Source organism: Gracilinanus agilis, chromosome 2 (assembly GCF_016433145.1).
Source record: "Gracilinanus agilis isolate LMUSP501 chromosome 2, AgileGrace, whole genome shotgun sequence".
Taxonomy (NCBI): Eukaryota; Metazoa; Chordata; class Mammalia; order Didelphimorphia; family Didelphidae; genus Gracilinanus; species Gracilinanus agilis.
This window is the reverse complement of record NC_058131.1, coordinates 321,966,366-321,990,160: the sequence shown is the minus strand read 5'-3', so window position 1 is coordinate 321,990,160 and position 23,795 is coordinate 321,966,366. Positions and strand designations below refer to the sequence as shown.

At 40.6% G+C, this 23,795-nt stretch overlaps 1 protein-coding gene across 1 annotated transcript in view; it reads left to right on the top strand.

Moving 5' to 3' along the window:
* The window catches only part of LOC123233710 (carboxyl-terminal PDZ ligand of neuronal nitric oxide synthase protein-like), a 28,366-nt gene extending 7,832 nt beyond the window's left edge, over positions 1-20,534 (top strand). The window contains exons 2-9 of the mRNA XM_044659766.1: positions 578-649; positions 8,963-9,055; positions 10,239-10,297; positions 11,840-11,948; positions 12,480-12,609; positions 13,233-13,351; positions 14,466-14,666; positions 20,292-20,534. Coding sequence (XP_044515701.1) covers positions 578-649; positions 8,963-9,055; positions 10,239-10,297; positions 11,840-11,948; positions 12,480-12,609; positions 13,233-13,351; positions 14,466-14,666; positions 20,292-20,534 — 1,026 coding nt within the window. The remainder of the gene's footprint in view (positions 1-577; positions 650-8,962; positions 9,056-10,238; positions 10,298-11,839; positions 11,949-12,479; positions 12,610-13,232; positions 13,352-14,465; positions 14,667-20,291) is intronic.
* Positions 20,535-23,795: the final 3,261 nt, after the last annotated feature.

The window sequence follows — 23,795 nt, the reverse complement described above, 5'->3', positions numbered from 1 at the left end:
CGTGTATTTATATTCTGAGCATTTAACAGTGCCTGGCACAAAATGCTTAATAAATGTTATTGACTTGGATAAAAAAAGATATCTCCCCATCCTAGTCTCCTTCTGGACCTATTTTAGCTTATCTTCACCATTCCTATAATAATATAATAATAATTCCTATAATTCCACCCAGAACTGAACAAAAAAACTCTAGGCACTTCCTGACCAATACAGAACAAATCAGAATTATCACCTCTTTCTTGCTCTTGACTTAATACCTTTACTTATTCAAATGATGACTGCATTAGCCTTTTGCCAGCAGTTGACTCACTGAAAGCCTAATATAAATCTTATTTGTCAGCTGTATTTATTTGGTTTGGGTTTCTTAAGAGAACTTGGAGATCTTTCCGGTGAAAGACCATATAAAAGGACTTCTTCCATCCCAACTCATTTGCTGACAGTACCAAAGCTACTTTTTTTCTTTTGTTAAGGGAACTGAGGAGAAGTTAAAACCATTGGAGCTATGGTTTCCCCCTTTCTATCCACTCTTCTTCCTCTTCCCCTTTTTAATGACCAGTTTCTTGTCTCCTTCTTATAGTACATTGGGAGTTTGGATGTGCCCAGACCCAACAGTCGAATGGAGATTGTGGCCACAATGAGGCGGATCCGGGTGAGTGTTAGGGCCAGAGAATCCCAGGAATAGCTTTCCCTGGGACTGGCCCAAATCCATGGTAACATGTCTTTCTGTCAGAAGTCAACTATCATTTAACTCTGAGCCCTGTACAAAGCACTAGGAGACACAAAAAAAGAACACACAAAAAAATCATTATTATAATGGTTTTGCAAGAAGCCATAATTATGACTCCATGTTTTATAATAATAATAATAATATGATTTGGTTATCATATAATGGTTACATATAATTATCGTCCACTGGTGCCCTCCTGAAAACTCAACATGAAACTCTAGATATCCTTTTGGGTTCTATAAAGCTATCAGTAATTCCCAAAGTGGGCGCCACTGCCCCCTGGTGCTGCAGTGATCCAGGGGGGCAGTGATGGCCACAGGTGTATTTATCTTTCCTATTAATTGCTATTAAAATTTTTTAAAAATTAATTTCCGGGAGGCTAAGTAATATTTTTTCTGGAAAGGGGGCGGTAGGCTGAACTATATTAACCAAGCGCAAGCATTCACTAGTCTAATGGTCTAGAGTATAAACTGAGAAACCTTCAAGTATAGGCATATGAAAGGATATAGTGTCTGCTATTCAAGGATGACCAGCTTTGCTAAGTGCAGAGAACCTCAAGGTTAGCCTCCAACTAGTGAATTTTTTTCAGATACATCAACTCATGCATACTGTTTCCTATAACAGTAATGGGTAAACTACAGCCCGAGGGCCAGATATGGCCCCCTGAAATGTTCTATCCTCCCTTCGCCCCCACTTTATTCCTAATCTGACTAATACAATGAGTAGGATACAATACAATGAAACTTCGAAAGAGTTGCCCTAGAAACAGACTAACAGATGAGCATTTCCTTTCCTTTGGCCCCCTCTTTAAAAAGTTTGCCCATCACTGCCCTATAACATAGAAGGTCTGCACTGTGCATCTAGGAAGATGATGCCCAAATAGGATATTGGATCATTGAAAGACCTGTTAGATGGGATTTGTGAATTGCTATGGTCAAAAGAATTCATCTCCTGATGGCCAGTCTTTGGGTGACAATCTCATTTAGTTAATCAACCAATTATCATTTTTTAAAAACCCTTTCTGTCTAAGAATCAATATTAGGTATTGGCTCCAAGGCAGAAGAGTGGTAAGGGCTAGGCATTGGAGTTAAGTGATTTGCTCGGGGTCACATAGCTAGGAAATATCCGAGGTCAGATTTGAACACAGGACCTCAAATCTCAAGTTCTCTATCTACTGAGCTACTAGCTGCCCCTCAATAACCACTTATTAAGTACTTATTATGTGCCAGGCACTGTATTAAGTATTAAAGTTACAAAAAAAAAAACAATTCTCAGAGCTGGTCTGTGCTCTCAAAGAGTTTGTATTCTAACGGAGAAGCTACCATGTAAATAACTAAGAATATATAAGGACAGAGTGGATGGAAGGTCATCCCAGAGAAAAGGTACTGCTTGTGGAAAGTGGTGGGAAGGGTCTCTTGCAGAAGGCAGGATTCAAATTGAGTCTTAAAGGAAACTAGAGAAGGCAGGAGTCAGGGTTGTGAAGAAAGAACATTCTAGGCACTGGGAAGAGCCAGCAAAAAGTCAGAAATAAGAAATGGAGTGTTGGTTTCAAGGAACATAAGGCAGGCTGGTATAGCTGGACTACAGAATATGTGGAGGTGAGGGATAAGGCACATGAACACTAGAAAGGTACAAAAGGGGCCAAGTTATAAAAGGCTATAAGTGGCAAACAGAGGCTATCCAAAGCTAGTTATGCTAGTCTTCGAGATAGAAACAGAATATTTACAGCTTATACTCTAAGCCTATACTTCAGTTAGTTTGGTAAAAACTGCTCAAACCTGTCCTCTACTAGCCTAGCATTCAATAGTTTTGGCTTGCCTCCATGCCAAAATGTTACAGCCTCAGTGATGGGATTGAGTGGAAGAAGATTAACAGCAGAGATGGTAATAATAGCTGACCTTCCTCCAGTGTTTTACTTCTGTGATTTCATTTAATCTTTACAACTACCCTGGAAGATAAGTAGGTAAATATTTTTAATCCCAATTAAACATCAATAAGACCATTGAAGTCACTTGTCCAATCACACAGGTAGGAAGTGGTATAGTGCAGCTGAGAATCTAGGTCTTCTTATTTTTTTAGTCCAATGTAGACTACTTTAGTATACATTTATGTATATATCTATATGTATATGTGCACACATGTTAAATGTATACACCTTTGTTGAAGGCCCATCCTGTTTTCTTGAAAATATTTTAAATAGAAATAAACTTATCGTCATCACTAAGTTCTAAATCATAACAACTTGACTCTTTAAAATTAGCTTTGAAAGGGGCAACTAAGTCGATCAGGGGATAGGGACTCAGACCTGGAGATTTGAGTTCTGAGGTCCTGGGTTCAATTTGTAACAAATAAAATTAATATAGAAGGATATATTTAAAGATATTAGCGTTTTATTTAAAGCCATAATGATAATTAAAAAGCCACGTGCCTGCTAAGATTTAATTCAAATGCCCCACCATGCTTTCCCCCTGGCTGCTTCATAGGAAAGGGCGTGTCCCAATCAAGTTCTGAGTCTTTATACCTCTGTCTACATAATCACACTTCCTGCCAACTGTATTACATAAGAGGAATCATGGGAAATGTAGTTTTCAAGTCCCCTAAACACCCACAGGAAGTTTATATTATCTCAATATTAAGAACCCCAAATTTCCAATATCACAAATTCTGGCCTCAGACACTTCTAGCTATGTGACCTTGGGCAAGTTACTTAACCCCCATTGCCTACCCCTTACTGCTCTTCTGCCTTGGAATTAATATATAGTATTGCTAGAAGGTAAGGGTTTTTTGAGAACATAAATAAGGCTCCTCTCATTCCTCACAACTCTCCATCCTAAAATCTTACATATTTTTATGCCTTTGACTTGATTAAACTAATGACTCCTTTTCCTTTGCTGGAAATACATGTTATGCTACCATGGGCTTCTTTTCCTTAGTCATCCTCCTCCTCAGTACCTTAGAATGATAATAAAAATAAGGATTATTCTGAATTGCTTTAGCAAATTTTTGCAAAACACTTTCCTTACAACATTCCTGTGAGGTTGTTTCAAGGGTTGTTTTTCCCATGGTACATAAGAAAAAAGTGAGGCTTAGAGAAGAGACGTGACTTGTCTACAGTTACGTGACTAGTAAGTGTCTGGACAGGATTTGAAGTCCAGAACTCCTGACTGTCAAGTTAGCACTTTATTATATCATATTACTTCTCTGTTTTCAGAAGGTGTTCTCAGGATAAAGTGTGATTGAATTTGGCCCAAACATTTTTCAGATGAGTTTGAAGTCTTCTAGGAGATTATCTGGGGTTTCCTTTTTCTTTATTTGAAAGAGAATATGACTGCATCTAAATTAGGTTTCCTTTGTGCCAGGCAGCAAATGGAGAGGTTCCTATATTCATCTCCAGCCAATATTGAGAGTGAACGTACCTCTTCCTGCTACCCAGAAAAGCCATTAACGTTTCACTGAGATAGGAGCTGGGCTAATTCAGACCCCAGAACTTTCCTGTTGATCTTCCTCTAAAAGAGAGAGATCAGGGGGCAGCCAGGTGGCTCAGTGGATTGAGAACCAGGCCTAAATACAGGAGGTTCTGGGTTCAAATATGATCTCAGACATTTCCTAGCTGTGTGACCTTGGGCAAGTCACTTAACCCTCATTGCCTAGCCCTTACTGCTCTTCTGCCTTAACCAATACACAATATTGATTCTAAGGCAGAAGGTAAGGGTTTTTGAATAAACAAACAGACAGACGGACAGATAGACAGACAGACAGACAGACAGACAGACAGACAGACAGATAGATAGATAGATAGATAGATGAAAATAAAAGATAGAGACCAGAGGACCCAGGCCCCCTCAGGAAGTTCTCATGGATCTCATGAAGTCAGAAGAGCTCATTGCCCCTAACGACGCATCGTACAGACAGGGCTGAGTTTCAAGAGCCTTTTGTCTTAGATGAGAAATGTTGGCCATCTATAGCATAGTGACTACTACCTTTCCATCTGAATAATGATTATAAAAGTCTCTATTTCTATCATGCTTTTTTCACAATATAACAAGTATTATCATGCCCTTTTTAGAGATTAAGAAAATGAAACCTAGAGGAGCAATGTTGGTATGGGGGTGGGAGGTGGGGAAGGGGGTAGAGAGTACTAGATTTAGTAGTCGGAAAACCTTCCCTGGAACAACTTTTATTTACCTGTGGAATGAGAACGTTAGACTATATATACCTGGAATAGAAGGATCTGTTAGGTCTCTTACCACTCAAGATTCCAGGATTCTCTAACTCTGAGCAGTGATTTGCCCATGTTAAATCACATAAATACAACTGGGAATGAATGACTTTTCCCTCCCCTCAGAGTCTCCTTTTAAAAAAAAAAAACAAAAAACAAAAAACAAAAAACAAAAAAAAAAAAACCCTTACCTTCCGTCTTGGAGTCAATACTGTGTATTGGCTCCTTGGTGGAAGAGTGGTAAGGGTGGGCAATGGGGGTCAAGTGACTTGCCCGGGATCACACAGCTAGGAAGTGTCTGAGGTTGGATTTGAACCTAGGACCTCCCATCTTTAGGCCTGGCTCTCAATCCACTGAGCTACCCAGCTTCCCCCTTCCCTCAGAGTCTTCTGATTCCCAGGCCTTTGTTTTTCCCAAGATACAACATTCATTATTCAATTCACATTTTTAAACATTTTGCTCATCCATTTTCAGGCTAGGACCCATTCACTCTGAGATCATGTATGCTTTCTCCAATCAATATACCAAACTAATTTATTCTTTAAAAGTAAAACAACAGTGCCTCGGCTAAGGGGAGTTTGGGGAGCTTGGGGGAGAGGGAAAGAACATGAAATATGTAACTAGGGGAAAATATTCAAAATAAAAAATTTTTAAATTAAATAAAATTAAATAAATAAAAGTAAAAGTAAAACAATGGTCAGTAACAGGCTTTCTCCTCCCTGTCTTTCTCTTTGGTAGACAGAGGGGGCTCAGAGGAAGGGAAGGCTATGATGGTTCAAAGTGGAGGTCAGTGTTGTGGGTAGACAACTGAAGTAGACTTTCCCTTTGACCTCCTCTTCTCTGTGTCTTTGAGGCTTTCTCTAGGCACTTTCTCTGCCCCTGGAGGCAATTGGATGGGACTAGTAGTCAAGGACTCCATTCATTCTGACTTATGGCTCTCCTCTTTCCTCCCTTAGGCTTCCAGAAGGTAAAACTGCTCCATCTGAGGAATAGTGGCCCTTTACTGTCATTTTGAAGAGAAGAATGAGGGAATAGGGGGTGGGAGGCAGAGTCTATCTGTCTCACACTTTCATATCAATCAATAAGCAATTTATTCAATACTGGGGTAGCTATGTGGTGTAGTGGATAAAGCAATGGGCCTACATAAGGAAGAACTGAGTTCAAATCCAGCCTCAGGCACTTATTAGCCTGGGCAAATCACTTGACCTCTGTTTATTTCAGTTTACTCACTCTGTAAAATAAAGTACCTACCTCTCAGGGTTGTTGTAAGGATCAAAAGAGATAATAATTGTAAAGCATTTCACACAGTGCCTGGCACATAATAAATACTATATAAATCTTAGCTATTATTATCATGATCATTAGTAAGAATAAGAATAGGGGCAGCTAGGTGATACAGTAGAGAGCCACACTTGAATCATGGATTCAAATCTGGCCTCTGATATGTCCTAGCTGTGTGACCCTGGGCAAGTCACTTAACCCCCATTGTCTAGCCCTTACCACTCTTCTGCCTTGGAACCAATTCATAGTATTGATTCTAAGACTGAAAGTAAGGGTTAAGAAAAAAATCAGAATTTCCTCTACTGTACTTGCCAGGGTTGTAAGGACAAAATGAGATACTGATAAAGTCTTTTGCAAATTTCAAAGTGTTTTTAAATACCAGTCATTATTACTCTGATGATGCCTTGCACATATTAACATTCACACATGTACTCAGCCATAAATGTACTTTTACACTCACACTTTCATTGATATATACATACTTACTTACACATACTCAAACACAGGTACACACATTCATGTTTTCCTTCAAGCACATACGAGCAATACAGAGCAGATGCTCAGATTATCATGCTTTAACATTCTTGACACCAATTCACCCCCATATGGATTCTGCTAGATTTACATACAGAGTCAGTGAGGATTCAGAGCTGTGGTTCTGTAGTTGGAATGTGTTGTAGAGAAATATAAGTCTGAGCTAGATAGCAGATAGATAGATAGAGCAGACTGGCTGGCAAAAGAACTTAGAATCTTGTCACAGGGACTCACAGTGACTCTAGAGGCTGACAGTTGGGTTTGGAGCAGCTGTCAGGGTGAGCCTGTGTCTTTTGGGGATTCAGTACTCTGGAGTTGTTTTCCTTGGATGTGGACATTACATCTTCAATCAAGACCAGTGAAGCTGTAAGTTGAGTAGTGGATTTATCTGGTGTGGTGAACACACACAGATTATCCCTCACTTCACCTGTGGATTTTATCTTGCTATGTATCCTAATTTCCAGTGACCAGCTGTGGCATCCTGAGACCAGCCAAGGATATCTTCATGAGATCCCCTTACCCCTGTCAAGGCAGATTGCCTAGCCTTAGGCAATCTGCTCATAGATTTAGTTTTAGTGTAGTCTGTGTCCATCCCTCTATCCCCTGGTAGTTTTTACTAGACCTGAGTGTTAGTTTTCCTACTTCCCTTCACTCCCCATCCCAATTTTGTTATTAAACCCTGTTATACAGACCTTCTTTGTTTCTCATCCTTTCCCAGATAAACCTGGCACCTAACTGGCATCAAGAACCCACCTAGGAGTTATTCACCCACAGATTTTGTTATTTAACCATCAAATATTTTTTATTTTTCTAAGAAATGAATGAATGAAAAAGCTCTTATTATTAGGGATGCCAGTACTAAAAGAGTTTCTGCCCTTGCTTTCTTTTTCTTAATTTTAAAATTTATTTCTTTTTATTTCTTTTATTTTTTAAATTAACATGTAGAAATAATTTTAAACAATTGTTTTCTGACATTTTGCAAACCAAATTCTCTTCCTCCCTGCCCTCCCCCTTTTCTGAGACACTAAATAATCTAATATAGGTTATTCCAGTGCTGTGATGCAATATATTTTCCATTTTCCTCACATCATGAAAGAAGACATATGTATATACATGTATATATTGTCTATGTAATAAAAACCTCATGAAGGAAATAAGGTGAAAATGTGCCCTTCCCTTCTGATAAGAAAGATTCCTATGCCTACCTCTCACCCCACTAAGATACCAGTTAGTGGACATCCATGAAACAAACAAGAAGATGAATTGTTCAAGCATCTACATACATCATTCCTGCTCTCTCTGAATACCCAAGGTGACCTTCTGGCATAGAGCACTAAGTCCAAGGGGATTAGGCTTCTACCTCAGAGCCATAGTAAAGAAAAGGAGGGGTTGTGGATAGCAGGAACACTAGAGGAACAGATGAGATTGCCTGGCTGACAGTTTCCCCCCAGCCCTCCTCCCCCTACTCTGACAGGAAAAGAGACTCTGGCAAGGTTTCCAATTTTATGCATTTGACCTAGTTAGCATCTTGAATACATTCCATATTTCAGCTGTAGTACTTTCTTGCTTTCTTTTTCTTATGTGTAACAAGAAACAGACAGCTGAATTTTCTCTTCTGTAAAATAAGAGGGTTAGAATAGAAGATTTCCAGGTCCCAGTTCTAGCACTTTGTTCTATCTAATAATATTCTGTGTCCTAAGCTCATTCCTAGCACTAACAATCTATTTTCTAAATACATTTCTACCTCTAACAATCTGTGTTCTAAACTCATTGCTAGCCCTAACAGTCCATGTTCTAAGCTCCTTCCTAGGTCTAACAAATCTATGTTCTAAACTCATTTCTAGCTCTAAAAGTTCATGTTCTAAGCTCCTTTCTAGCTCTAACAGTTCATGTTCTAAGCTCATTCCTACCTCTAACAATTCATTACTAATTCTAAAAGGGAATGCTCTAAGCTCATTTCTAGCTTTAACAGTCTATGTTCTAAGCTTGTTCCTCATGCTAACATTCTATGTTCTAAGATTCCTCCCTGATGGAAAGGAACTGTGACTTTATCTAGAATCTGAAGTGTCTGCCTCTGGCAAAGCTAGCTGGCAGTCATGTTGCTGACTTAATGATTAGGGATCCTGGTTGATACTCAGTGTACCTAGCATGGCCCAGCCATGCTAATTGCTTCCAAGTGATGAACATCTCTTTCCCTCTAGTGCGAATTCAAAGCAAAAAATATTAAGAAAAAGAAAGTCAGCATCGTGGTGTCTGTTGATGGGGTGAAGGTGATTCTCAGAAAGATGCAGAAGGTGAGTACCTCTTACTCTCCCTTTTTACCAAGGAGAGGCCCCCTTCCTGAAGAGAACCCTCTAGAAAGAGAGTGGCTATGACTACACCAAACCCTCCTCACCCTCTAGTGCTTCTCCCTGCCCAAACCTAGATGGCCTTAGTACAGCCAGGACAGGAAAGGGCTTTGATATCAGAAGGTTCTGAAGGTGAAACCTAAGGGGAAAGAAAGGAAGGGGCCCTGCTGACAGGAGTGAAGTAGAGCTAAGAAAAAACTTAGAGTGAGAGGACCTGAGTTTGAATCTTGGCTCTTCCATTTACAACCTTCATTTATGACCTCTGGCAAGCCCTAACCTCTCCTGGCATCAGTTAGATTAGATAATCTCTAATTTCCATTCTTGCTCAAAACCTTATATGTTTGGCCCTTAGCACAGGTCTGCAGGGACACACAGGGTTGGCTTGTATTTGCTGTTCTATTTGTTCCTCTCCCTTTCTCAGGGCTTCATTCCAGTCCATCCTTATCACCTCCCACTTGGATGACTACTACAGCCCTTCCCTCTTTTCTGCATGTATTACCAGAGTCATCAGAGCTCTGATCACAAGAGTGCTATCTTTTTGTAATAAGAAGACCTAGATTCAAGTTCTAATTTTACTATTTACTATATGTATAACCACGAGCAAATCACTTTTTCTATCTCTGAGTGTCTGTTTCCTCCTCTGTAAAATGAGGGGTTGGATTAAATAATCCATGATTCCAAACCCTAAATTCTAAACCCTAAAAGCCTATGAATACCTCCATCCTCAATGAATCTTCTTCATCCCTCAAGGGTCAGCTCAGGTGCTACCATCACCTTCAGGACACTTTTGTAGCCATTTTTCCTCTGAATTCTCATAACAGTAGCTCTCTGCCTCACTCAGTCTAGCTCTTGAGTCATTTCTTAAATGATCATAAAATTTACACCTGATTTTTTTACATTGGACTTTCAGCCTGGGTCCTCTGACTCTAAATCCAATGGCCTTTCCATTCTACCTTACTACATCTGAAGGATATGTTCATCATTCTGCTTCCACTGATAGATTGTAAGCTGTCCAAGGACAGGAACCTATTTTATCTATCTCTCTGATGTCCTCAATTAGCCAGCACTGTACTAAGGCATTGGTTTGTTTTTTATTTTGTTTTTGTTTTTAATTTTTGCTTCTTTGCAGAGGAAAGAGTGGGCTTGGGAAGAGAGCAGGACACTGGTGATGCATGACCCTGTCTACAGGTAAGGATTCTCATCCTCCTTGCCACCTTTATCTCAGGAAAGATGACTGGTGAGGGATTGTTGTTCCATCCGGGCCATCAGGATCTGAGCAGGAACGTCACAACCCTCAACTCCAGGTGTTATTGTTATTAAGAAAGACTAAGTCAGCCCTAAAACCTGTACCTCCTGCTGCTGGTTTTGTCTATTAATAAAGGAGACCCAGGGATATGATAACCTCCAGTGACAACTGGAGAAAGGAAAGAAAGTAAGGGGAGGAGAGGATCCTTAGTGATAAGGATAGAGGAAGAGTTTGGAAGTAAAAGAGAAGCAGAGGGTATGCTTATTCCTCCTACTAGCCTAGTATCTCATGAGGCATGAGAAGGAGCATCCCTACTAGAGAATACTAGAGGAGGTAGGCAAGGTTGCACTCACTGTCTTCTGGAAGGAGCCAGGTTTCCATCAGTACAAGAAGATAAAAAATATGTGAGAGAAAAAATTCTAGGAGAAGAATTTGTTAACAATAGAATAGAATGTCCAGAGGACACAATAGAATAGGGCCTGGGGATGGGCAGGACAGTGCCAAGAGGGAGTAGTATTGAAAAGGGATGTTCCTTTCATAGCCAGCTACTCCGAATCATTGATTTCCTAGGGAGGTTTGCTAGCCAGTGAGTTGGGTCCCCTCAACTCCATCCTAGAATTCAAGAACATTGGTTTGTTCTCTAAACAACAGGAAGCAAGGGATAGAAGTATCAGGGATATTGGGTCTATAAAACCTGTGCCTAGGTCATGAGCACACTACATACTCAGCCCTAGTTAGGTCACATGTCTAAAGTTTCAGTCCTGGGCAATCCTAGGTAGTCCTGGCAGTGAGAAGCTAAGAAGTCTGATATCTGAGCACTATATCTGAGCACTTGATGGTTATACTTGGTTATTGTGGTGGTGGTTTTCCCAGGCAGGTCAATGAAATGGTGGAGAAGCTATTATATATATTGGCAGCAGGTTCTAGATTGAGGAGGTTCCCTATATCCAATTTCTGAGTAGTACTGGAGTTAAAGCCCCATTTCCCTTGGTCCAGTCATAAGAAAAGAAAGAGTGGATACTGGACAAGGGTTTAGGAATCCATGGAAGCCTTCACTTACCTGGCCTTTCTGTGGCACTGTTTTTCAGAAAGGGCATAGCAGATATTGCCTTCACAATATGGCATCTTATTGCCACCTACCTGAATCCATCCTAGGATGCTCAGTGATAATGAACAACTATCCTTTTTTCCAGATGGATTCAGTGGTATGGGGCAAAATATCTTTTTTTTTTAAGAGGAATTCAGTGGTACAGCACCTCTATATGGTCTGTAGTGCTGGGGCAAAAAAAAGCCACCAAATTTCATCTCAGAGTCCCCATGGACCCTCCTGTGTCCAGTAAAGTTGAAGAGAAATATAGATCCTGGGGAAGCAGCATTGATGTCTTTAGTAACTCCTACCCCACCATGGGTACCCAGTGGTAATAGAGTGCTGAAACACTGTTGTTTTCTCAGTTTGATATATTGACATGGGCCCTTTCTCCTAGAATCTTCTATGTGTCCCATGACTCTCAGGACCTGAAGATATTCAGCTACATTGCCAGGGATGGGACCAATAACTCCTTCCGGTGCAACGTATTTAAGTCCAAGAAGAAGGTAAAGGATCTCAACATCCATTGCCAACATATGTTCTTTGTTCCCATTTCTGAATCCCATCTCCCTAACCTGAACTAAGAGTCATACCACAAGGAGCCCCTGAACTAAGAAACAGAAAGTCCAGAATAGGTAGGGTGGGATGAACTTTCCCCAACACACTCAAAAGATGATGTTTTCGGGCAGCTAGGTAGCTCAGTGGAGTGAGAGTCAGGCCTAGAGACAGGAGGTCCTAGGTTCAAACCCGGCCTCAGCCACTTCCCAGCTGTGTGACCCTGGGCAAGTCACTTGACCCCCATTGCCCACCCTTACCAATCTTCCACCTATGAGACAATACACCGAAGTACAAGGGTTTAAAAAAAAAAAAAAAAGATGATGTTTTCCCCCCAAGCCCAAGAGGCCCAGGCTAAATTGTGAAATCACTGTTAAGAGAACTAGGGGTTGAGGGATCAGGTCACAGTGGGGTTTAGGGGCTGGGCTGGGACCTACACTGTTGGTTTACATGTATCTTTTTGTCCATCTGTATGTGGTCAGAGCCAGGCCATTCGAGCAGTGAGGACAGTGGGCCAAGCCTTTGAGGTTTGCCACAAGCTGAGCCTACAACACCCTCTACCCAATGCTGATGCAGCCAGCCGCCAACCCACAGAGAAGAGGCCTCAAACAGGTACTCCATCTCTACCTTTCTTTCAGTCTTGTCTACCTAAACTGTACTTTGCCTTATTCAGGATATCCCCAGGAAAGCAAGCAAGCCAAGGCAGGAGGGGGACCCAGGTAATGTGCTAGGATGGTAACGAGTGTTAGCCTTGGAGTCAGATGATCTGAGCTGGACTCTTGCCCCTGATCCTTACCAGTTGTTTCATTGTGCGCAAATCATTTACTTCTCTGTGCCTTGGTTTCCTCCCCTGTAAAATGAGAATACTTGTACTGATTACCTCATAAGAGTGTTGAAAGGAAACTTTTGTAAACCTTAGAATGACATAGAAATGAAACTTATTGTCATCACTATTTATTATTCTAGGAACTCATTTCCAAGGGTGGCCCTGTAATTAGAACTAGGGTCCTAGAAAAAACTCGTGTATGTCTGACTCATGCTTCAGGGAATATGCCCCAGAACTGCCTTCACCCCAGCTCCTCTGCCCAGCCCCACCAACCAACCACCAAACCATGAGTTCGTGAGCAGCCCTGGAAGAGGCAGACCTTGCCTCTGGACAGCATCAAGCTATCTACGGCAGAACCAGACCAGTACCTCCTCATATAAAAGACCCCCTCTTCTCTTCTTTCCTACAGCATATCATCTAGAGGGAAGGAAACTGAGAGAGGAAGATGGGGCCGACGGGGACTCTGATAGAGCTGTTCTGAGGGAACAGACCAGCCAAGCCAAGCCAGAAAAGGAAAGACCCAGAGAGGTAAAGACCTAGCCTCAGGATATAAAGCTTCTAATGTGGCAGGGACCAGAGGAAGGCAGAGAATCAGGGGAAAGCAGAAGCACTCATTTGATTGAGAAGATGGACTCCCCCCTTTATCTTAGTGGGAAGGCCTGCTATAGGGCAAGGGACCCATAACCTCATGTCATGTAAGGATCAGTTGAAGGAATTAAGGATGTTTAGGACAGAGAAGACCTGAGATGAACATTATTGCTACCTTTAGATATTTAAAAGGACTGTCATGTGGCATGGGGTTTAGTCTTATTCTGCATAGCCCCAGAAAGCAGAATTAGGACCAATAGGAAGAATTTTCAGTGAAATAGACCTTGGTTCAATATGAGGAATAACTTCTAAACAGAGCTGTCTGACAGTAGAATGGGCTGTCTATATAACTAGTGAGTTGTTTTTCATGGAAGGTGTTAATGTAGAGATTGGCTGACTCCCTATGAGGAAGACTATTATAGTAGAGATTTCTGTTTCAAAACCATTTGGAATAGATGACATCTAAGGGCCCTTCTAATTCTAAGAACTACTTCTTCTAATTTTTTTTATTTAAAAAAGAACTACTTATTCTATAGCCCAAAGCCAAGCAAAAAAAGTTTTCAATTTTTGAGGTTTATCTGTGGTTTTCAATTATCCAAGCTGGAATTTACCTTCATAAGCCTTGTGAGTAAATGAAAGTTGATATGTGTATCTCAGTGTTACAAGCCCAGTTCCCAGATCAGGCTATCCCTACCAGAATTAGGTGTCCCTAAGAATCTAGGGCTATTAGAAACCAAATGTATCACAGTAGGAAAGTGTGAATCACAGTCAGATTTGGGTCCCTGCCTACACCAAAGCACACACACTCTTAAAGATGCCAGTGTGTGTATGACTGGATTTGTTCTCCTCTTTGCTTCACTATATCTGTCTCTCTTTTTTTTTTAATTAATTAATTAAGAAACTTTTTCCATAGTTACGTGATTCATGATTTTTCCCATCCCTCTATATCTGTCTTTTTCTATTAAATTCAATCTTTCCTGGTGTGGCTAAGCCAGGCCCCCCAAAAGTATTCATTATGCCTCCACTTCCTTTCTCAATCCCAACATTGTCCAAGGTATGCCGCTGTGCCCAGGATGTTGGATCTGGCTCTGCCCACCCTGCCAGTGCCCAGCCATGGTCACCCTCAAGAAGCCTGGAATCCTCCCCCAAGTCATCAGTCATGCCAGTAACACCACTCTTGACTCCACATTGTACCCGGCTCCTTCATCACCAGCTTCTCCAGCAATGGCAGCAGGCTCAGGTAGCCACTGCCCAGGTAATCATTTTTCCTACTTTTTTTCCTTAAAGAGAGCTCCCCAAGGGCAGGGTTTGTCTGGGTGGCTTTCAGAGTGGCTACAGTGTTCCACTGTCAGCATTCTATATCTGTACTCCCAAAGTCATTAATTTCCTTAGATTCTTTTGGTCTCACCATAGTTCCATCCCTTCCTTTCCCAAGGAAGCAACTGAATACGGAGGCAAGAGAACTGGATTCAAATCTTGGCTTTCTTCATTTACTAGGTGCATGACCTTGAACAAATCATGATTATTTCTCTGAGGCTCAGGAAAATAAGAGTTATAGAATATTTACCATCTGTAAAAGGGGTGTACTATTTATGTGTGACTTTAGTAGATCTTTTGTAAGGCTCAAATGAGATACTCTCAGTTGCCTTGGAGAACACCAAACAATATCATTCCTTTTTTTTAAGTCACTTGAAACAGAACTTATATTTTTCTTTCTGTAAAAACAATTATTATATAATTTTATATATTTACTTATATTTTCACATATTTGTTTTATATTCATGTTTACTTATGAAAGTTTATCATAAACTCAATGGAAGCAAATATATATGTATATAAGGTAAACATAAAATTTTTTAAAGCACAGCTACATAAAACCATTTTATTGAGATCAGACTCATAAGTTCATTGGCATAGGGAACTGTCACTGAGAAATTCCTTTACCAAGGCAGGTTGGCACTTGTTCTACAACTTATAGTCCTAAAGAGTTGCCCTATACCTAGCAGAGGTATCAGGCACGTTAGCTAGCCCCACAACACTTCCAGTGAATCAGAAATCAGATTAAATATAATTGGGAAATATTTGACAAAATTTTAAAAATAAATAAAACATAGATAGTGTTACTTTATGGTTCTACAAATCAATAGGTGGTCCTCACCAAAATGTACATTTTGGTGTCTCTCATTTATATCTGAGTTCACACCACTGGCCTAGAGCCCTGAGAGGTTAAGTGATTTGCTCAGGATCACACAGCAGTTATGTATGTCAGAAGTTGGTCTTCTTGGCTTCAGAGTTAGCTTCTCTATCCACTATGCCATGATGCTTCTCATAAAACAATCAGCATTTGACAAAGTAAAACTAAACAAATTGTCCAAAAATGCACTTGCTTTGCATCCTTCGTATTATTATATGAAGTTCCTAAAAAATATAATTATATGAAGTTCCTAAAAAAAAATCATTGTACTCAATATATTTATAATTTTGATTCTTCTGATTGAAAACTGCAGTCAATTCCCATTTACTAGTGTGAGGAGCCCCATTTTCCTTGATTTTCTTACTTATAAATAAAAAATAAGAACATCATCTACCTAAAAGAGTTGTGGTGAAATGATGTATATAAAATGCTGGCAAACCATAAATCCCTTTACAAATAAAGATAAGTTCTTTTTGTCTTTATACCCTTTATAGTTATCCTTTTACAATGCTGTAATATTTTATTAAAGCAGTATACCATATTTTAACCATTCTTCAATCATGGGACACATAAGTGGTTTCCTTGTTATTTGAAAAAAAGAAGCAGATAGGTTCTGTTTACCTTTTTTGCCTTTTAGGGGATTAAGATTTCCCCTTTTAGGGGAATCTTAATGACGGTATCACTGGGACAGAGATTTTCATAAGTTTTGTGACTCTTTTTTGTACACTGTCCAGTTATTCTCCAAAAGGCTCTCAACTATCACAATGTATTACAATGCCTGTTTCCCAGCAGCCCTTGTGATAATGTATTTATTTTTTGTCTTGGCTAATTTAGTGAATATAAAGTGGTATCTTAAAAGTTTGTTCTTGATTTGTATTTCTCTGATTATGAATGAATTGGAGAAACAGTGTAGTATACTTGATAAAGTGTTGGAGTTGGAGTTAGGAAGGCCTTGGTTCAGGTCTTACTTATGATTCTTACTGGTTTATGACTATGGCCAACTCACTTAAACTCTCTAAACCTTGGTTTTCTCATTTATAAAATGAAGTATTTGGATTAGATGGACTTCAAAATGTCTACTCTCTTTACCATCATCCTAACCTTCTTAGAAGTTCACTCTATCCAAATTTACCACCTAGTCCAAATCTTGATGACAGATCCCTTCCCCAAGTAAACCTCTCTCTTTCTCATTTGGGTTCAGTTCCTGACTCATAATCTTCCTTTCTACTCCATCTTCTTTCCTCAGATATCCCCTCAAACATCTGAATCCCCAAGTCTCCAGTTTCTTCGATTCCCATGACTTACTCCTTCATTCTACCTCACCTTCTCACACGGATGATCATACCTTTGATCTTGCCATCCCAATAAGAATTCTTCCTTTGTGTTCAAGAACTCTGAGGTGTTTTTTTATATGAGCATAATATTTTATTTTTTCATCTCTTCATATGCCTTATTTCTCCTAAACCTTCTCTTCATTCCTACCTTGACATCTGATGTTCCCATTGTTTGGTACTATTACAAGCCAACATCCAATTCTGGCCAAACTCTCCTTCCTTCACAGTTGGTAAACCCACTCATTTTTGTACTATTCTTTATGCTTGGATCCCTTATGTCCTTGTCTGATCATCAGTCATGCCTCATCAAATTTCAATCCTGAATTATTCCCCTTCTTTCCCTCCTACTCGTAAACTACTGAATAGAATTGAAAGAAATAACAAAATTGGTTGGATTAATGAAAAAGCATTTATTAAGTACACTTATGGACAACTCTGATTGTCAGGAAGTCAGTCTTCATATCAAGCCAAAATTTGCCTGTAACTTGAACCCACGGCTCCTCATTCATTCTACTCAAGTTAAACAGAACAAGTCTACATGTTCTTCAATTTGACAGTTCTTCAGATATTTGAAAACAGTTCTAATATGTCTTCCCCTACCAAAGTCTTCCATTGACCGCCAGATCAATATCCTCTGTAATTTGATATTTTTGTGCTCCCTGGATTGAAAGTTTAGCTTATTTTCTTAAAATATTATTATCCTGGATGCACTATGAGGGCAGAGACCAAGTCAAATTAAAATGTTGCGTTTCCCCAACGTCTGGCCCAATGCTCTTTACATAATAGATACATAGTAAATATTTGTTTTATATTCATGAAAAATGAATGCTAGGAAACTTCCTTTGAAAAACTCACTTGAGAGAAACTGGGTATGAATATTTAGATGTCTGAGTCATTTGCATAAAGGTGACAATCCAGGAGAGCTAAAAAAGATCACTTCTATTTTCCTCCCATTTCCCAAATGCTCCCAAATCTGCCTTCCTTCAATTCAACTTTTCACAGTTACCAGTGATCTCTTAATTTAAAAAGTCTAATGGTCTTTTCTCAATTCTCATCTTTTTTGGCCTTTCTGAATCTTCTAACACTGTTGACTACCTTCTCTTCCTGGATTTATCTCCTTTCTGGGTTTTTGTGGCACTGCTCTTTCTTGATTCTCCTACCTTTCCAATTATTTCTTCTCAGTCTCTTTTACTGGACTTTTATCCATGGCACAGCCACTAACTTTGGATGCCCACTAAAGTTCAGTCCCTCTTTTATTTATCTCTACACTTTCTCTTTTATTTATCTCTACACTTTCTAACTTGGTATTCTTATTTATGGATTCGGTTAGAATCTCTATCAGATAAGTCCTAGATTTCTGTCCAGCCTCAGTCTTTCTCCTGAATTAACCTCACAGCATCAACTACTCATTGAACTCATCTCAAACTAGAATTCCTGAAGGCATCTTAAGCTCAAAATGTCCAAAATTTGTCTCTCCTCCCCCATTCTCTCTTACTCCAAATCACCGTTCATCTGAACTTCACTACTGTTGTTGAAGGGATCACCATCCTTCCTTTCACCCAGATTCACAACCTTGGACATCATTCTTGACTCCTCTCTCTCATCCCACAAATCTAATCTATTGCCAAACCTTGTAATTTCTTTCTCTGTGACATCTTTCATATATGTTCTCTTCTTTCCACTCACAGAATCAGCACCATAGGTCAGGCATCATCACCTCTGTCCTGGACAATTACAGTAATCTCCTATGTGGCATCCTGCCTCAAATCTCTCTCTTCTCCATTTCATCCTTTTTTCAAATGCTTAAAGTATATGTCTGACTACATCCACTCCTGCTCAGTAACTCTTTATAATCTGACCCCTGTCAACCTTATGTCTTCCTACATTCTGCTGTTCTCCATTTAGTCTACAATGAAACCAGAGCAGTCCTCTCATACTCCATCTTCTACCTATACCTTTGCACTACTATCCAGCCTTACCTGGAATGCTCTCCCTCTTTATCTCTGCCTTATAGAATGCCTACATTCCTATAAGATCCCTTCCAGGAGACCTTTTCTGGTTCTCCCAGTTGCTACTGCTTAACCCTCTGAATTTACTTTCCCTCCACTTTATATTTATCTTTTTTGTTGTCTCCCATTTGAGTAAATAAAGACTTTTAAAATTTTTTTTACTTATATTTCCTGCATTTAGCATAACCTCTGGCACATAGCCAATGTTTACTAAACGCTTATTGGTTAATTTGTTGATTAAACATTTTTTTCATGTGTTATTAACTTTTTTATCTCATCCTTCATAGGTTTTCTGTTTGTCTTCTTTGATCATTACATAATATGCACTAGGGAGCATATTACTTTTAGAGATGTGTATTCATTCTTTGAGATCAGTCATTCAATAAGCATTTATAGGCTCTGGAAGCCAGGCCTTTCTCTGACATATTTACTACAGATATTCTTTTCTCAATCTGTTCCCTTCTTATTGTACAAATAGAGTAGGTTTTTTTCAAAGGAGGTTTATTTACTAGCACTCATTTTTTCATTAGACAAATATTTATCATGTATCTGCTATGCAGAAAGTCCTATGCTAGGTATGGGGGAAGCATATTTTTATTAAAAACATGGTCTCTATCTTCTCAGAGCTTATATTATAATGCTGTTCTAGGGGGCAGAGGAAAGGCTAAACCACCAATTTGGGGAGTACAAACTTGTCTATTAAAACAACCTCACAGGGAAGTTTAGCCTAGAAAAGACTTCGTGCAGAGAAAGACACATGATAACTGTTTTCAAAAATTTGAAGAGCTATCTTATAGAAGAGGGACTAGATTTATTAAGCTTGGCTTCAGGGAAAAGAAGAAATAAGCATTGTAATACCTATTTTGTGCTAAGTGTTTTACTCATTTATCTAATTTATAGAAAACAGGAACTAAGTGACTTGCTTAGGTACAAACAGTAAGTAAGAGTCTGAGGTCAAATTTGAATTCAAGTCTTCCTGACTCCGAGACCAGCACATTGTCCACTATGCCACCCTGTCTGAGAGGGAAGAACTAGAAGTAACGGGTTCAAATTACAAAGAGGCAGATTTTGGTTTGATATGAAGCCTTCTTGACAATAAGAGATGCTCATAAATGGGACAACCTGAGAAGCAGTGAGCTTCTTATTACTGTATGTCTTAAATAGAGGTTGCTAGCAATGTTGGAGAGGGGTTTTGTTGCCAGAGCCAGTTTGGATCAAAATATCCCCTACGGTTGCTTCTGATTGGGTAATCCTGATTTGGTAACTCCTTCACAATGAGAATTAGGTGGTAGGATTGGAGGTCAAGAATTGCCACAAATGGTGTGGTAATGGGAATTCTCCAGGTACAGCTCCTCACAGACCAGCTTGCAGCAGAGACAGCAGCCAGAGTGGAGGCCCAGGCCAGGATCCGCCAGTTGCTACTGACCAACAGAGACTTGCTCCAGCACATGGCACTGCTGGGGCGGCAGCTAAGAGAACTAGAGGAAAGAGCTTGGGCCCGGCCTAATGGTAAGGAGGGTTCAGGACAAGATAGGGATCTGGTGGTGAGAAGATGTGGATCAAAAAGAGAAGGGGGCTGGCACTGACCTACTGGTTTGGGGATGGGGAAGGCTGAGAGTTTCATGTGGCCCAAGTGAAGACAGGAAGAGGAGATGATATTGATCTAATGATGAAAGGATCCAAGATATTAAAGGTAAAGGACAACTAGAGAAACATCCTAGGCTCCTGGTATAGTGCATCTTGTGAAATACCTTTAGTTTTATATATAGTACTAAATTACACTGAGATTTTGAACTGGTTAATACTGATACTCTAATTTTGTTCCTTTCATAGAATATAGAAAATGAGATGTAGAAAGGCTCTAAGGATACACAGTTTCATAATATCTGGCTGGAGTTCTCTTCTCCAGGTTCAAAAGGAGGGGGCCCTACAGTTTTATCTCCTGGAGGGAGTCCTAGGGAAAACAATGGAGACCCTGACCCATCCTTGTTGAGGAATTAAAGAACAAATAACAGAATATTAGAGATGGAAGGAGGCTTAGAACAAAAAGATGCTGACCTGTCATTATTGATGACATAGGATTTTAGCACACATACACACACACACACACACACACACACACACACACACACGCAAAAATGTAGAATATTAGAGTTAGAAGGGATCTGAGAACAAAGAGTTTTGGAACTTGGGGAGGAGGTACAGGAGATGGCTGCTGCCAATCTCTGGGGACCTGTCTAGGAATCTTTAGCAATAGTCTCTTATCAAAGAGTTCATGGTTGTCTCTTTCCCTTCTTCCCAAACAGGTGGCCAGTCTCTGCAGAGCTTTAGCCTTAGCTTGGATCGGGCCTCTGCCCTGGGTCCCAGAGTCCAAAGGAGCCAGGACACTGTGGGAAAGGTTAGCCTGACTTTGAGAAGTAGGCATCTTCCTGGACTCAGTCAGAGGGAAGACGAATCCGAGGAGACTGACCAAGGAGGGAGTCCCTCCAGCCTCACAACCAATAAGGATAGGTCAGTGACCCCACCACCTCCCTGCCCTCTCCTCTGAAGCTACAAAGTAACTTCTTCCTCACAGTCCCAGAAACATACACACACCCACTGGGGTGTGGGACCTTTTTTAGATCCTGGGGGCAGTATATTATAGTGCAAAGAGTGATAAATTAGGAGTCAGGAGATCTAAATTCCTATCCTGGTTCTGCCCTAACTCAATCCTATATCAGCATTAGTGAAGGTTTTCAAGTTTGTGTGCCCAAACTGCAACTTCAAGATGCCTGTGAGCCCCACACATTACCCCAGAGAGTGGAGGGAGGAAGTGCTGCCTTTGGGTAGCTGGACAGAGGGGCTGGGGATGCAAAAAATGTCTTCAGGCACTGGGAAGAGGGAGAACAGAGCAGCTCCCCCAGGGCCAGCTTGGCAGGCATGCCAATACTTCACCAACACTGCACTATATGATTTGGGGCAAATGACTCCCCTCTCTAAGCCTCAGTTTTCCTTTCTGTAAATCGTGGGCCATAAAATATAGACTATCCTTTTCACAGATTTATTTTTGAGGATCTAATGAAATACATATGAAAAGACTTTTCTGAGATCTTTCAACGCACCAAATAATTGTAAAGGGTTATTAGGATTAATAGGATCATAGGATTTAGAACTGGAAAGAACCTTAGAGTAGGTATAGCCTAACTCCTCTCATTTTTTAAATGTAGAAAGGAAGCTCTGAAGAGAGAAAGTGACTTGCCTAACCTCTTCAGAACTGGGATTCAAACCAAAGTCCTCTGACTCCAGAGCTAGTACCCTTTTTACAACATTCTTGTACTTCTCTAAGATGGCCCTGAATCCTGTGTCCTCCCCTACACTTCAGAAAGGGAAGCAGAGCCCACAATAGTGAGCCTCCTGGCTCTGTTGGGTTTGAGTTAAACAAATGGGAGCAATGACAAAGGAGCCCTCCTGTGAATTCCTACAGCTGATGTCCTATGTCCTGGCTCTGTGGCAGCTCATAGAAAAGACAAGACAACTGGGAAAGCTTTAGATCTTCCCTCTGCCTCCAGACATGTCTTCCCCCAAGTGAGCCCTTTCTTCACAAGGACTCTGATGTGATTATCCCTTTTTTTAGAGGAGGAACCAGGTTCAGAGAGATAGTATAAAGAATGCAGGAATAATCCTGACTCCAGGTCCTGTATCCTTTTCACTCTCCTCCCTTCCCAATCTCCTGTACTGTTCCCAGGTTGCTATCACCGTCCATTCCCAAGCTTCATCCTCCACCCCCCACCCTCAAGAAGAGGCTGACCAAGACTTCCCTCAGTCTGGACTCGGAGACTGACCCAGGACAACCATCATCCTTTGGATCCCCAGACTCAGTGAGCAGTGACACCCTGGAGGAGGCTGAAGCTGGGGCCACTCAGTGGCACCTCTCACCCACAACCTTCCCATCTGGGGCCAACGACACGATCCTACACATCAGCTTCTCTGATGAGGATGAGGAGGATCCAGCCATTGTGGCCCACATTCCCGCGTAACCTCCACCCTACCCCAGCTTCCCTCTTTCCTTTCTTTCCCTTCCTCTGGATGCTACAGTGTACCTAAACTTGAGCATAGGGCAGCAGTAGTCTACTGTAGTGTTAAGAGCGCTGGACTTGGAGTCAGATGACCTGGGTTCAAATCCTCATTTTATTCATTAGCCATTTCTGTGAAGTGAGACAAGTCACTAAAGTTCTCCTGGCTTCAGGATCATCATCTGTGATCTGATGAAGTTAGACTAGATTATCTCTAAAATCCATTCCCGCTCTTGGTCCTGTGATTATTGCTTCCGCAACATCATGATGGAATGGCAAGAGCCTAGTCTAACAGTCAGAAAATCAGGATTTAAATTTCACCTCTAAAATGTTATTAGTTTCATGAACCTGGGCAATTCATTTCACCTCTCTGAGCCTCAGCTTCCTCCTCTGTAAAATGGGAATAGAATCCTTGCACTACCTACCTCACAGGCTTATTATGAAGCTTTGTAAACCCCAAAGTGCTCTAGAAAAGTGAGCTGTTTTTATTAGTGTTATTTGGAGGCTGAGGTCTCCGCCACAATGGGGACTGGCTCACTACTTAGTTGCTTTATTTGTTTGGTTTTTTTTAAATGGATTAACCATAGCCTTAACCAGCTGAGCATTTAGATATAAGATGTAACTCCTAGTACTTAATCCCAATTACCTAGTCCTTACCATTCTCCTGCCTTGGGACCAACACTTTATTTTGATCCTAAGGCAGAAGGTAAGGGAAGAAAGAGAAGAAGGAAGGAAGGAAGGAAGGAAGGAAGGAAGGAAGGAAGGAAGGAAGGAAGGAAGGCTGTCTCTTATACA